Genomic DNA, 15,691 nt, shown 5'->3' with positions numbered 1-15,691 from the left:
CAGGAAAACATTTTGCTTTAGCCAGTGCTGCTGTTGCTCTGAAAAGAAAGTGGTCCCCCGGCCGGGCTCACGCCTGCAATCCCAGCAGTTTGGGAGGCCAAGGTGGGTGGATCACTTGAGGTCAGGAGTTGGAGGCCAGCGTGGCCAACATGGTGAAGCCCCGTCTCTGATAAAAATACAAAAATTAGCCGGGTGCGGTGACATGTACCTGTCATCCCAGCTGTTCAGGAGGCTGAGGCAGGAGAATCAGTGAGCCGATCACACCACCGCACTCCAGCCTGGGCGACAGAGCAAGAATCTGTCTCAAAAAAAAAAAAAAAAAAAAAAAAAAAAGAAGCAGTTACTGGAAGGAGTTATCTTCATCACAGATCGCTATTCCTATTTCTCAAGTGTCTACCGACTCCCCCTCTCCGCTCAAGGCCAGTCCTGGGCATGCCTTGCCTTTAGATGGCACTTTTGGACAATCTAATGTACCCAACAGGAGAGCCTGTTTTGTTGAACAGGAGAGCCTTATCCTGTGAATATCAGTGCACTGTCTGGAACAGGCTCTCTGTGGTCTCAGAGACAGTCCCCAGGTACCTAAGAAGTTTGGCAAAGCAAACGCACTTCTCAAGGTGCCAAAGCCACTTGGTGGACCCCAGTCTTAGGAGACACCAGACAGGACTGTAGGGACAGGTGCTGACTCCAGAACGACATGGGTTTAGTTCCTAACTTGGTATTTCCTGTGTGGCCTTGATGGGTCTCTTAATCTCTTAAATTTCTTGGTCATTAAAAAATCAAAAGAAAAATGAACCTTGAGGCCATTATGCCAGGGGAAATAACGCCAGTCACAAAAAAAGACAAAGACAGAATGATTCCACCTCTATGAAGTCTCAGGAGGAGCCAACTTCAGAGAGACAGAAAGTGCCACCGTGACTGCCAGGGACGAGGGGAGGAGGGAAATATGAAGTTGTTGTTAAATGGGTACAAAGTTTTGGTTTTGCAAGATGAAACAATTCTGGAGATTAATTGCACAAGCACGTAAACATCCTTGATGCGACTGAAAAGTACGCTAATGGTTGAGATGGTAAATTTTATGCTTTGTGTATTTTACCACGATTTAAAATATATTAAAAATTTTTGAAAGAAAGGAAGATAATTTAGCTAATGCTTCCTTTGCAAGATTGTTTTGAGGATTAGAGGTAAAATGCCAGAGTAAAAAGTAGATGGTGGCCAGGCGCAGTGGCTCACACCTGTAATCCCAACACTTGGGAAGACCGAGGCAGGCAGATCACTTGAGGTCAGGAGTTTGAGACCAGCCTGGGCCATTTAACAAGACCCCATTTCCATAAAAAATACAAAAGTCAACTGGGTGTGGCAGTGTGGCTATAGTCCCAGCCACTCAGGAGGCTGAAGCAGGAGGATCACTTGAGTCCAGGAGGTAGAGGTTGCAGTGAGCTATGATTGCACCACTGCACCCCAGCCTAGGTGACAGAGTGAGACCCTATCTCAAAAAAAAAAAAAAGAAAAAGATGCCTCAATAAATGTTAGTTCTATAGCTGCTGAAGAAGCACGGGTTTTGGGGGAATTGTAAAGTCGTGCCTTCAGGAAAGGGTGGTAAGTGGTAGAGGCGAGTTCTCACCAACAACTCAGCCAGAGTTAATAGCCTGATATGGCTGCATTAATAGCAATACAGTTTCTAGAATGAAGAAGGTGGTGATTCTGCTCATTGGCAGCAATGAGTCCATGCCTGGGAAATTCCGGTTTTTAAATTTATTTATTTTTCTTCTTTGAAATGGAATTTTACTCTTGTCATCCAGGCTGGAGTACGATGGTACAATCTCAGCTCACTGCATCTTCCACCTCCTGGGTTCAAGCAATTCTCCTGCCTCAGCCTCCTGAGTAGCTGGGATTATAGGTGCCCACCACCACGCCCAGCTAATTTTTGTATTTTTAGTAGAGACAGGATTTCACCGTGTTGGTCAGACTGGTCTCGAACTCCTGACCTCAGGTGATCTGCCCGCCTTGGCCTCCCAAAGTGCTGTGGTTTTAGGCGTGAGCCACCGCGCCCAGCCAGAAATTCCATTTTAGACTGGAAGCCACACTGTACAGAAAACAGCTCCTTGGAGTGTGTTCAGAGACGGCTCCATGGCCAGGACAGGGAGGGGCTCTAACGCAAAAGGAACTATGGGGTTTGGAGATGTTCCTAATCTTGGGGTAGCAGGGAAAGACAGCAACATCACTGGACAACAGGAGCAAGAGGAGGAATTTCAGGAATCTGGGACACGAAAAGATGAGAAGAGGGAAGGGCTGTGGGGGTATTTGTACGTTCTGTCCTTGTAGCTCTCAAGGGCCGACCAGAAAGAAAGAAAGGCCAGGGGACGGAGCCACGCCTTTTCTGAGAGACTCCTGTAGACCCCAACCAAGCATAGAGGCTGGCGGGAGGAAACTTTTTTATTTTTGTTTTTGAGACAGTCTTGCTGTGTTGCCCAGGCTGGAATACAGTGGCACCATCTCAGCTCACTGCAACCTCCCCCTCCTGGGTTCAAGCAATTCTCCTGCCTGAGCCTCCCCAATAGCTGGGACTACAGCGTGGCTAATTTTCTTATTTTTAGTAGAGGTGGTGTTTTGCCATGTTGCCCAGGCTGGTCTCGAATTCCTGGGTTCAAGCGATCTGCCCACCTCAGCCTCCCAAACTGCTGAGATTGCAGGCATATGCCACCACGTCCAGCTAGTTATTGTTCTTAGTAGAGACAGGGTTTTGCAATGTTTGCCCAGGCTGCTCTTGAGCTCCTGGGCTCAAACGATCCACCCACCTCCGCCTCCCAAAGTTCTGGGATTACAGATGTGAGCCACCATGCCCAGTCAGGAAGCTTATTCCCAATGGTGGTCCTCCTCGGTCTGGCTCTCCAGAGGTGCCACGCTGAAAGATGCTTGCTCTGGAGAGAGTGAGCTCCCTGTCACCAGAGCTATGCAAGCAGATTCGCCAGCCCTCCCGGATAGCATGAGATGGGGAATCAGCCACAGAGTGGACTGAAGGAGGGATTGAACAAGAAGGCTCAAAGGGTGCCTTTTGACCCTGAAGTCTAGGAGTTCGTGACATGAGAAGCATTCAGAGAGGAAAGATGCAAGCCCTGGAATATTGAGAGAATATTTTCAGCAGGAAAAGAAGTGGAAGGTTAAAGGAAAGCCAGAGAAGGGGACGTTGGCCTGGGCCATCAACTAGAAGAAAAGCTGCCCAGAGCTGGGCATAGTGGTGGCGGCACCTATAGTACCAGCACTTGGAGAGACTGAGGCAGGAGCTCGCTTGAGCCCACGAGTTTGAGACCAGCCTGGGCAACATAGTGAGACCCCCATCTCTACAAAAAAAATTAAAAAAAAAAACTAGCCAGGTGTGGTGGTACACACCTGTGGTCCCAGCTAACCCAGGAGGCTGAGGTGGGAGGATCTCTTGGGCCCAGGAGTTCAAAACCAACACCAGAGATGCAGGTCGGAGAGTGGGCTGGTAGGAGGGGACCTGGCCGGGCCTGCAGGAGGGTCCCAGTGTGAAGGATTAATCCTGGGAGCACTGAAGAATCGTAGGCAGGATTGAGACATCAGGTTTGAGTTCTAGAAGGATCTCTCTGGCTGCACCTTGGAGAACAGATGGGAGTGGAAAGACCAGAAGCCAGGGGAGCAGTGGGAAGCTAGTGCGGCAGTAAGGGGAGAGATGGCATGGGCCTGACCCGAGGCCGTCCCTGCGGAGGTGAGCTGGAGGTGGGCTGGGCAGTAAGAGGAGGGTGCAGACACGGTCCCACACTGGTGCAGGCGGCAGGCATCTGGACCAACGCCTTTCCCATCAGGAAACCCCCAGGAGGAGCAATTTGCTAGCTCACTGGCATACAACATTCATTTTCCCTAGGCATGTAGTTAGAATGTTCTACTGAGACCTGAAGCGCTCTTTTATTGCTAAAGCACTGTGCTCCTGTTACAGAGAAGTGGTAGAGTAGTTGGCACCTGTCAATTACGTCTGAGCCTCATTCACACCTGTTTGTTGAACATCAGGGCACTGGCATAAATACTTACTGTCCCAATTGGTGACAGTAAAGGTTCAGAACTCTTGAGACTTCATGGTAAATAAGAAGCCACAGCTTTGCACTTCAAACTGTGTGTGAAACCCCGTCTCGGGGTAAATAAGAAGCCACAGCTTTGCACTTCAAACTGTGTGTGAAACCCCGTCCCGGGGCTTTCAGCAATTCACAGCTTTTTTGCAGTGAAAAACAGCGGTCCACCTACTGCCCCTCGAGGGCCTCCTTTCTGAGCAGTGGTGATCTGAGTTGCTGGTGGGCCTTGGTCTCAAACTTCCGGGCTCAAGCGATCCTCTCCCCTTGGCCTACCAAAGTACTGGGATTACAGGCATGAGCCACTGCACCCGGCTTTGAAACCAGCATTTCTTTAGTACCTATGAGGCCTGCTCAGAGTCGGTACTCAAAAAGATGTACTGAATGAATATGGGCTTTAACGCCCAGGCTGGAGTGCAGTGGCACGTTCTCCTAGCCCACAGTGGGGCTGGGAGGGAGTCATTGAAGTGAGCTGCCCTCCTCCCGTTTACCTGCCTGGTGTTTATGTCACAAGACTGCCCTAGTGGAGGACCCTCCAGGTTGAGGTTAGAGGTTGGAAACCACAGCTGAACCTCACCATGGAGAGTGGGTCTCCATGGAGGCCTTGGCCACTGGTGCAGCATCAGCGTGGGACACGTGGTGGTCAGCATCCGGTCTCCAGCCGTGGTAGACGTTCCTGGCCTCCTTCCTGCAAAGTCACTGGCGTGGGGTTACCTCTGGGAGTCGAGACGTTCACTGTAATTGCTGGGGGTGGGGAAGCAGGGCTCAGCCCATCCTCGGCTCTGGGGCTGCTTTGTTCCTCAGGGGACTTGCTCATCTCTGGTGTCCTCAAGCCTGAATTTTAATGGCCATGCAAGCAGAGAACAAGAGACAAAACCTGGGGCCAAGAAAGGGGTGGAAGATTGGATCAGAGACTCCCCCCGCAACCCATCTAAAACCAGGGACTTCAAAGGCCACACTCTGAAAGTGTAAACTGGGGGGATGTGGAAAGGAGTCTGCCCTTAAAGGGGAGACAGTGAGGGTTCCCTCTTGTTGGTTCCAGAGGGAGAAGAAAATGAGCCTCCCAAGAGATTCCTAACCACAGTCATCTCTCCACAGGTCTGGGGCTGTGTTTCACGCCAGTCCCCCCAACCCTCTCCCCACACCTCCCCCCAGCAGGCTGCAGCTGGCCCAAGGCCCTGTCTTTATCCTCTGCAAGCCCATCCCTCTCTGTGTCCTTCCTATGGTGCCTCACCATGTTTTATGAGTCAAATTGTTCAGACTTTAGAGGCCTGGAAGTAGCTGTCTGCATCCTGTATTTACATCCCAATCGGGGGCACTGAGATTAGAGGAAAACTTTTTTTTTTTTTTTTTTTTTTTTTTTTGAGATGGAGTCTTGCTTGCCCTGTGACCCAGGCTGGAGTGCAGTGGTGTGAGCTCACTGCACCCTCCCCATCCTGGGTTCAAGCAATTCTCATGCCTCAGTCCACTGTGTAGCTGGGACTACAGGTGCACACCCCCACACCCAGCTAATTTTTGTACTTTTAGTACAGACAGGGTTTCACCATGTTGACCAGGCTGGTCTCAAACCCCTGACCTCAAGTGATCTGCCCACCTCAACCTCCCAAAGTGCTGGGACGGATGGGCAGGGGCAGAGGAGAGATGGGCAGGGGTTGGGGGGCCTGTGGAACTTCCTCTAGGATGAGGTGACCTCGTGGACCCCTGGTTCCAGCTGCCCCTCCCCAAATCACCCAGTGAGGAATGTGACACCAGCCCAGGGAGCAGAACAGCCTCCTTCACCTTCCCCAGAGACGTGAAGCCCCCCTGGGTCTCACGGTGGAAACCGTGTCTGTATTTGTTGGCTTGACTCTTAACAGGAAGAATTCCTGAGACACGGTGTTGCTGGCTGCTTGCTACCTCCCAGGTGACTGCTGAAGGGAGGCAGAGTTTAACTTGATGCCGGCTAAGAGTCATTTCCCCGAAAAGGGTCTTCCACTTTGAGAGGAGGAGGATGTGAGGTGTGCCTGGGGCCACACATGCCAGGGACCTTCATGACAATGTCCTGGATACCGTCGCCAGGTGGCAGGCATCGGCTTGTGTGAGCCCCATGGCCGCCAGTCCCCTTGCTGGGCAACTGTTTTCTGCCATCATAGTCCGGGTTACCACCGATATGCAAGCAGTACCCTCCTCGCCCCCATGTTTCTAGCATCTACTCTGGTTTCTCAGCAAAGGACAGAGAATAGGCAAGAAACAACAAGAAAGATCTCCCGGGACAGTGCTCAGGCTCGGCGAGGGGCCGTTCTCATGGTGAGGCAGACACAAAAGTAGAGTGAGGACTCCCGGTAGCTCTGCCTCTGCAGGGACACAGGAGGAGACGGGAGCCCGGCAGTAATCACAGGGAAGTGATGTCTCAGGGCAGCCACCGCTCTTGCATCTGGGGTTCCGGATCTAGAAACACAGCTACAGGTGGTTGAACAGGGGTCTTCAGGAAGATGCCAGAGCCTCAAAACCAGTGTCACCATGCGCCGACCTGGCACAGGGCCCCCTTCTTCCTGCCTCAGCTGCCAACAATGGGCTACACTTCTCAACTCCTGAAACGAATTCATCCCAGCTGCCGATCAGCCTCTGTTTCCCTGTTCCTTCCTTTCACTGCCATGAGGCCTGTTTTTAAGGAATTCTCCTGTTTCGTGGATGTCTCACCACACAAACCACCTCAACGCTTCGTTTTTTGAGTTTTCTATTTTTTTCGACGCCCTCAGAACAGAAATCCTAAACAACTACGTGAGCAGAAAGTTGCGTGAAAGTAACGAGGTGAAGCCAAAAGTGATAGAAGCCTGACCACCGTGACCGCCAACAGACAGGCCACAGAGAGACTGTCCGTGAACTTCGAAACTGCAAATGCAACCGCCCCACAGAAATTTTGCAGTCAGGCCTGGCTCGGGGGCTCACACCTGTAACCCCAACACTTTGGGAGGCTGAGGCGGGCAGATCACTTGAGATCGGGAGTTCGAGACCAGCCTGGCCAACAGGGTGAAACCCTGTCTCTGCTAAAAATACAAAAATTAGCTGGGCATGGTGGCGCGCATCTGTAATCCCAGCTACTCAGGTGGCTGAGATAGGAGAATCACTTGAACCTGGGAGATGGAGGTTGCAGTGAGCCAGAATCACACTGCTGTGCGACAGGGTGAGCCTCCATCTAAAAAAAAAAAAAAAGAAAGAAAGAAATTATGCAATCAGAGATCGAAATCATCAACAGCTAGATCCCTTCTTTTGTGAACCGTCACCCTGTGATGAGATGGTATCCGCTCTGAACGGTTAAAGCCTGCTTGAAACCCATGTAGGCTCCCAGGGACACCTTATAACCAGGTGCCCAGGACTTCCCCAGCTCTGGCTGTTCCAGAACACTTCGGAGCCAGCTTCTCCACTAGGCTAAGAAATAGGTTTCCTAGCCCAAGAGACCAGGAGAAATATATTCAAATACATCTTATTCCAGGCAGTCTTAGATATTTTGTGCCCAAGAGTTGAACTGACCAGCAAGGGAGGCGTAAGCTCTTCAGTGATGTGACGTGATTATCAGAAACACTTGGCGTGACCCATCTGGAAATAAACTGCGAAAAATCTTTTTTGTTGAAGAAGACATTTTTCTGTAGTCTTAATAGTTGATTAGGCTCGGTGCAGTGGCTCACACCTGTAATCCCAGTTCTTTGGGAGGCCAAGGCGGGTGGATCACCTGAGGTCAGGAGTTCAAGACCAGCTTGACCAGCATGGCAAAACCCTGTCTCTACAAAAAATACAAAAATGAGCCGGGCATGGCAGTGCGTGTCTGTAATCGCAGCTACTCAGAAGACTGAAGCAGGAGAATCACTTGAACCTGGGAGGCGGAGGTTGCAGTTAACTGAGATCGCACAACTGCATTCCAGCCTGGGCAACAAAGTGAGATTCCAATCTCAGAAGAAAAAAAAAAAAAGTTGATTAGTTAACATGAACCAGCAATCACCTCCATAGTCCTGGACATACAGGTCACCTTGCCACTTTCCTGATGGCTGGTTCTAGATTCAGTGTGGATGAGAGATAGTGATAGAGGTGACCTGTTTGGGCCTAGACAGACCCAGCCAGGCACCACGTGATTTCAACTGAATGTAATTCCAAGAGCTCCTGGAGAGGCAAGGCAGACGGCCACCAGCACCACCGTGGGCAGACGGAACTGCCATTAGAAATATCCTAAATTGGCTGGGCATGGTGGCTTACGCCTGTAATCCCAGTATTTTGGGAGGCCAAGGCAGGCAGATCATCTGAGGTCAGAGTTCAAGACCAGCCTGGCCAACATGTGAAACCCCCATCTCTACTCAAAACACAAAAATTAGCCAGGCATGGTGGGCACCTGTAATCCCAGCTACTCAGGAGGCTGAAGCAGGAGAATCGCTTGCACCCAGGAGGTGGAGGTGCAGTGAGCCAAGATCATGCAACTGCGCTCCAGCCAGGGTGACAGAGCGAGACTCTGTCTCAAAAAAAAAAAAAAAAAAAAAAAAAATCGTAGCTTGTCTGTATGCAGGGCAAATAGATTCCATGCTGTTGCCACAGAATTGCTTAAACCTGCCAAAGCCACTCCTCCTAGAACTAGATTAATCAGCCAGTTCCAGGGCAGGCCAACTTCTTGTCTGTCTGAGTCCTTTCTCAGCAATTATTAGCCACACGCTGCCATGCCACAAAACAGGAAAACACACGATGGAGATGCTGCTTGGCCAGGCTTTTCTGATTGAATGTTTCTAGTAGTGGAATGTAAGTGTGGGAGGAAGAAGCAGAACTTTGCCTCAGCCCACACGTCCCATGTCATTCGCCACCGTCTCCTACCTGTCTTAGAACTGTGCCTCAGTCCTAAGAATTAAACCGGCACAAGGCCATTCACAAACGACCTCTGCCTGAGTTCTGTGTCCCAGGCACTTCCGTGGCTAGGGACCATGTTCCCATTTTACAGATGGGTAGGCGGCAGCTCAGTGAGTTTGGGTAACTTGCCCTGGTTTGTCTTTTCCCAGACACCCTGTCGGGTGGGGGGCACAGGGGTGACCTGTCCTCGTCATCCAGTGGGAAATCCCCATTTGCTGTCTAGGGGTGGTGGTTTCCTTGTTCAGGAATTTCAGGCAAATGTTGGAAAAGTCCACTCATTTGTCCCGCAGTCCCCCGCGCTGGTCTGTGCCATCCTCCTGCCTATGTCCTCGGATTGGTCTGGTTGGCTGAAAATGCCAGGATCAGCATTCAAAACACTTTGTCCAGGGAAGGGTTAAATATGTTGAAATAAGCCCAGCCCTTACAAAAGCGGTGGCATTTACATCCTGTACGTTTATGGAAATCCTTGCTGAAGAAAAACAACCACAACATTGTTTGTGCGTGTTTTTAGGAAGAGAATGGTCAAAGTGTCTTTAATTCACTGTTTACCCGTGAGAATTACCCCCAGGAGTAATCCCGCAATACAATCTTCTTGGTCTATGAGAATAGAAAGAAATTGAATCAAAAGACTCGATTTCCACTTGTATTTATTCAGTCTGAGAAATTCAGTGGGCCGGAGTATTAGTATCAGCAGGGGATTCCTTTGCTCCTAGCGTTAAATTACTGTCATAATCGCTCAATTATTTCTTCCTTGTACTGTTTAAAATAAAAATCCATCACATTCTGTGTTTTTTTTCCTAGCATTTATTAGGTTGAGTGTTTAGGAAAATCAATTATAGTCAGTCAGGCATGAATTGATGAATGTTCTTGTAATAATTGTCAGTTGTTAAACTTAATGTACTTTCTCTTTCACCCCTTTTCATTTCCTTCAGAGGGCAGAGGTGGCTCAGAGAGAGGCGGAGACCTTAAGGGAACAGCTCTCATCCGCCAATCACTCCCTCCAGCTGGCCTCACAGATCCAGAAGGCACCAGACGTGGTGGGTAGCCGCGGCCCCGTGGGGGACTGTCCCCGCCTGGCCTCTGCACCTTCGAGTTACAGCCGCTTGCCCCTTTTTTGTTTTCAGCGTCTCTTTTCGGGAATCACGTTTTAACCAGTACTGCTTTCTTGGTGGGGTTTGCTTTGACCAACTGGGGACCAGAGCTTGTTAAAGTCGAAGGAAGAGCTTTGCTAACTGTGCGTGGCTGGGCTGAGACCAGCGTGGCGTCCACCCAGGGCCAAGGTGGAGGCCACGCAGACATAATCCCAGACACAGTCACAGTGCCCCAGCCGGGCCTCGGGGGTGATTGCTGGTGTGCAGGTGGAGACCCAAACCAGGAGCCTCTCCAGAATGACACAGGGAAATGGAGGGTTTCCGCTGTGCCCTTGCAAGATGAGGAACAGTTCAGGATGAGCTGGGGGATGGGGATGAGCAGGCAGAGAGGTAATAAGGTAACTTTCTGTACCAGTTTATAGAGCAGGAAGAGTGGGTATCACACCACTTTTTTGCAGCTTGCTTTTTCTGAAATTAGTGCAAATGGCTCTTACCCCAAACATTCCCAGCTCAAACAAGGTGGCTTTGAACTGCTGATTTCCAGACTGTCTTTCAATGCTGTGTAGGGACAAGGGACAGCGTCAGAGCTAAGACCTTGGGTGTTGGAGCCATAGCCCCCAGTGCAGACCCCAGCTCTGCAGTCTGGTGATGGGGACAAGGAGCTTAATGTCCCTGAGTCTCTGTTTCCCCGCCTCTAAACTGCGGGGTTGACGCGGAAGTTATTGTGAGCAAATAACTTAAAGCAAAGCTGGACACGTAATAAGACTAAGTAAACCTTAGCAGTAATTCTAGTTGTAGTTGGCAGTAATTCTAGTTGCAGTTGGCACCATTATCTCTGATCCCCCAGTTTTGGGTGTTTTTTTTTTCTTTTTTTTAAATTAAGATAAGGTCTCTCTCTGTCACCCAGGCTGGAGTGCAGTGGCGCAATCTCGGCTCACTGCAGCCTCCACCTCCCAGGCTCAAGGGATCCTCCCAGCTCAACCTCCCGCATAGCTGGGACTGCAGGTGCACACCACCACACCTGGCTGATTTTGGTATTTTTTGTAGAGACTAGGTTTTGTCATGTTGCCCAGGCTGGTCTCAAACTCCTGGACTTAAGAGATCCTCCTGCCTCGGCCTCCCAGAGTGCTGGGATTACAGGCGTGAGCCGCCAAGCCCAGCCTGATCCCCCAATTTCTAGCACATGATTTCATCACTAGTTCACTTACAAACCTCAGTTTCCCCATGTGTAAAATAGGAATTAAGTGATCATAAGGCCCCTCTAAGGAGCCCCTCATCCTAAGGCTACAATGAGTACATGTCAGTTGTAGGAGTCCTTTTTATCCAACAGTGACTCCGTCGAGCCCTTGCTGTATGCCAGGGCTTGTCATGGACACCCGAAGAACCATAAGGAGTAAGATGAGGCTGGTTGCAGAGAGTAGTCTCGTCAGAAAAACTTGCTCTTGTAATCAATTCATCTGTCAGTTTGACAGTATTATTTCCACCCAATCTGTGAAACAGGGTACTGTTGTTTCTTTTTTTTTTTTCTTTTTTTGAGACAGAGTCTTGCTCTGTTGCCCAGGCTGGAGTGCAGTGCCATGACCTCAGCTCACTGCAACCTCCGCCTCCCAAGTTCAAGCAATTCTCGTGCCTCAGCCTCCCGAGTGGCTGGAGTCGCAGGCGCATACCACCACTCCTGGCTAATTTTTGTATTATTTGTAGAGATGGGGTTTTGCCACGTTGCCCAGGCTGGTCTTGAATTCCTGTCTTCAGGTTATCCACCTCCCAAAGTGCTGGGGTTACAGGCGTGAGCCACTGCGGGATCTCACTCGGTCACCCAGGCTGGAATGCAGTGGAGTGATCATGGCTCACTATAGCCTTTACCTCCTGGACTCAAGCGATCCTCCCACCTCAGCCTCCCAAAGTGCTGGGATTACAGGCATAAGCCTTCATTCCCAGTCCTATTTTTTTATATAGATGAAGAAACAAAAGCTCCATGAATGTAAACACCTTTTCCCAAAGCACAATTTAATGGCTGAGCTAAGACCCAAGTTGGGCCTTCTGGCACCCCAGACTGTGGCTTTTAAATTATTCCCCAGGAATGAATCTAGATCGAGGTATTAGGACTCCCTTCTAAGAATGGATTTTAGGTTTCTTTTTAAAATTAACATTAAATAAAACACCTGTTGCTGGGCACAGTGGCTCACGCCTGTAATCCCAGCCCTTTGAGAAGCTGAAGCAGGAGGATCACATGAGGCCAGGAGTTTGAGACCAGCCAGGGCAAAATATGGAGACCCCCATCTCTACAAAAATGTTAAAATTAGCTGGACATGGTGGCATGTGCCTGTAGTCCCAGCTGGCTGACGCAGGAGAATTGCTCGAACCCAAGAGGCAGAGGCTGCAGTGAGCTATGATCATGCTACTGTGCTCCAACCTGGGCAACAGAGAAAAATCCTGTCTCCAAAAAAGTAAATATGAGACTGGGTGTGATGGCACACACCTGTAATCCTAGCACTTTGGGAGGCCGAGGTAGGCGGATCACCTGAGGTCAGGAGTTCCCGCCTGGCCAATATGGCGAGACCCTGTCTGTACTAAAAATAGAAGAATTAGCTGGGTGTGGTGGCCTGTGCCTGTAATCCCAGCTACTCAGGAGGCTGAGGTAGGAGAATCACTTGAACCTGGGAGACAGAGGTTCCAGTGAGCTGAGATCATGCCACTGCACTCCAGCCTGGGCAACAACAATAATCCAGCTCAAAAAAAAAAAAAAAAAAAAGTAGATAGATAGGATTTCTGGATGTAGAGAGTGTTTCTGGATATAGAGAAAAGATTTGCATTGAGCAGGCCATCACGTCCTTCATACTTCATGGACTCTGGAACTTAATTTTAACTGAATGTCCCCTTGGCTCTGTTACGGTTCCTTCCTCTAAGTTTCGACAAACTGGATGCAGCACTATGGCCGGGGTGGGAGGCAGCCTTCAGGACGGGGTCAGCGGTTCCCCTGGCCCCTAGGGTCCCGCCTGGTTCTGCAAAGGAAGCCGTCCATTCTGATGCGTCTACATGGAGCCCCTGAGCTCAGTGTTTTGGTTGAAAAGAATTCTGGCACTATCCTGGACTGCAGCAACCAAAACATTTCAGAAGGAAATGAATGTTTTTGCAGGTAGAGTCCGTTGTGGATCCTAGGGGCGCTTAAACACTTCATCATCGGTTAAGTGCCGTGTTTACATGGCACCGGTTCAGTCTCCCCAGAGCAGCCCCGTGGGGCTCCCCACGGGCATGTGTTCCCACATAGCCAGTGGGTTCCAGCTGCAGCCAGTTGGGGAGCAAACATAGGAAACTGGGCCAGCGGAAAAATGGTCTGTTGCACTTGGCTGGCAGAATGCAGCAGCGAAACAGTGGAGTCTGTAGATCTAGCAAAGGCCAAAACCCGTCCATTGGGTATCCCAGTGGAATCCCCCATTCTAGAAGGTGAGCGGTCACTGAGTGAGCTGCTGGCCCAAGTTTGCGGCCATGCTGGGCTTTGCATAGTTTTTTTGTTTGTTTGTTTGATTTTAATGAGACGTAGCCCCACTCTGTCACCCAGGCTGGAGTACAGCAGCGTAATCTGGGCTCACTACAACCTCCACTCCTGGGTTTAACCAATTCTCCTGTCTCAGCCTCCCGAATAGCTGGGATTACAGGTGCATGCCACCATACCTGGCTAGTTTTTGTGTTTTTGGTAGAGATGAGGTTTCACCATGTTAGTCAGACTGGTCTCAAACTCCTGACCTCAGGTGATCCGCCCACTTCAGCCTCCCAAAGTGCTGGGATTACAGGCATGAGCCACCACACCCAGCCTCCCTAAAGCTTTGAAGGCCACCTCTTCCTCTCTCTGATTTCCTCTCTAGCTTTTGCCCATGTCTCTCCCAGCCATCACCCAATGGACTGACAGGCCGCTGCTTCTCATCCAGGCCCCCTGGATCGCTCCCCAAGCCCCTCTCTGTTTCTTTCTTAGTTCTCCATTGTGTCCTTGTGACAGGACAACTGGGAGTGCCCATTGTGTTGAGATGGAGTGAGCCACAGTTTCAGATAAAGGAAGGATGGGCCGGGCGTGGCAGCTGACACCAATAATCCCAGCACTTTGGGAGGCCGAGGCAGGCGGATCACAAGGTCAGGAGTTCAAGACCAGCCTGGCCAAAATGGCAAAATCCCATCTCTACTAAAACTATAAAAATTTGCCTTTGCCAGGCATGGTGGCATGTGCCTGTAAGCCCAACTACTCAGGAGGCTGAGACAGGAGAATCGCTTGAACCCAGGAGGCGGAGGTTGCAGTGAGCTGAGATGACACCACTGCACTCCAGCCTGGGTAACAGAGCAAGATTCCATCTCAAAACAAAAAAACAGATAAAGGGAGGATGGTCATGTCTGTGTCATTTCCAAGGTCTTACTGCTTTAGTTCATGCGAGACAGCGATGATTTTTGCTATTTTATGAAGGAGGGGTTTGTGGCTTGAGTTCCTGGGAGTTGGATAATGTGGCCAAGCTCTTGTGGCCACGCCCAGCCAGGCCCAGAGTTGAGCCCTCAACCACCCGCTACCCGGTCCCCACTCTGGGTCCAGCGACAGCACTGCAGTCTGTACCTTTGACCCATGTCATGAGGAGCACTTGTCCCAGATACATTAACCTTGACCTGCCCCTCGTGAAACCCATGTTCCCTTGGCTGGTTTTACTGACCCTTTCGTAAAAACCTTTTAATCAGTGTCTATGGCCAGCACCCCTCAGGGTGGAAGATTAAGATGAGGACGTGTTATAGCATGATTCAACTTGTGCCCAGACTGACCTCCCTACATGTCACTTCTACTGTGTCCCCTCCTTGCTCCAGAGCTGGCAGGGACTCCCCAGGGCTGCCACCACACATCCAGGCACCTCTGGCCACCCCTGGCAGCCGTCACTCCTCCAGCCCTGCCCTACACTCCTGCCAGCCTCTGCACCTGCCTGCATGTTCCCTGCCCTTTCCTGGCACCCACCCTGAGATGGAGCCCCGCTTCCTTCCGACAAGGTCCCATCAGCCCGCCCGAGGCCCACCCATTCCCCCCTCCTGTGGCTCAGCCCCCGTCCTGGTCCTCCTACCCTGGAGGGCTCTTGACGTTGACCCTGCCGGGCGTTATCCAGAGCGGTGCTTTCCAGACTCCCTGTGATGGACAGTTTTGTTTTGTTTTTTAAATTTCCAGTCTGTGGCAGACTGATCGTTTTATATAAAAGACATTTAAAATGTCACCAAAATGCCGAATCGCTATAAAAGTTTCTAAACACTTATTCTCGATTTCTGTAATTGCCTCACTGTGCACCAGCAACAGTTGGCAAATTGGCAACGATCCGTGCAGCTCACACTGCACGGAACAGGCCTGGACAGCCTGTGCCTGGTAAATAAGCCGACAGGAGATGCTCGCTCCAGCCCTCCAGGGCCACGCGCACAGCTGTCAGAGGTCAGGAGAACCGAAACACCTGTTTTACAACCTCATACAAATCAAAGCAGCAGGAAGGAGTACCATCTTTGCACACGAAACTTTACAGACTTAAATGGTAAAGGCCTCATTTTCCCCGAGGGAGATATGAAGCATTATTTCCCTGAGTGATTGCCTATCCCCAAATTTGAAAATCCGTGGTGAGCACACAGTGCATGGGATGGCCCAGCTGTGCTTGC

At 50.4% G+C, this 15,691-nt stretch overlaps 1 protein-coding gene across 6 annotated transcripts in view; it reads left to right on the top strand.

The window, feature by feature from the left end:
- CUX1 (cut like homeobox 1) overlaps positions 1–15,691 on the top strand; it is a 470,900-nt gene that overhangs the window by 349,743 nt on the left and 105,466 nt on the right. For all 6 annotated transcript variants that reach the window (XM_030932800.1, XM_030932799.1, XM_030932798.1 and 3 more), the window contains exon 10: positions 9,875–9,979. In XM_030932800.1, coding sequence (XP_030788660.1) covers positions 9,875–9,979 — 105 coding nt within the window. The remainder of the gene's footprint in view (positions 1–9,874; positions 9,980–15,691) is intronic.

Source organism: Rhinopithecus roxellana, chromosome 6 (assembly GCF_007565055.1).
Source record: "Rhinopithecus roxellana isolate Shanxi Qingling chromosome 6, ASM756505v1, whole genome shotgun sequence".
Taxonomy (NCBI): Eukaryota; Metazoa; Chordata; class Mammalia; order Primates; family Cercopithecidae; genus Rhinopithecus; species Rhinopithecus roxellana.
The sequence above is the reverse complement of the archived record's forward strand: the minus strand, read 5'-3'. Positions and strand labels throughout refer to the sequence as shown.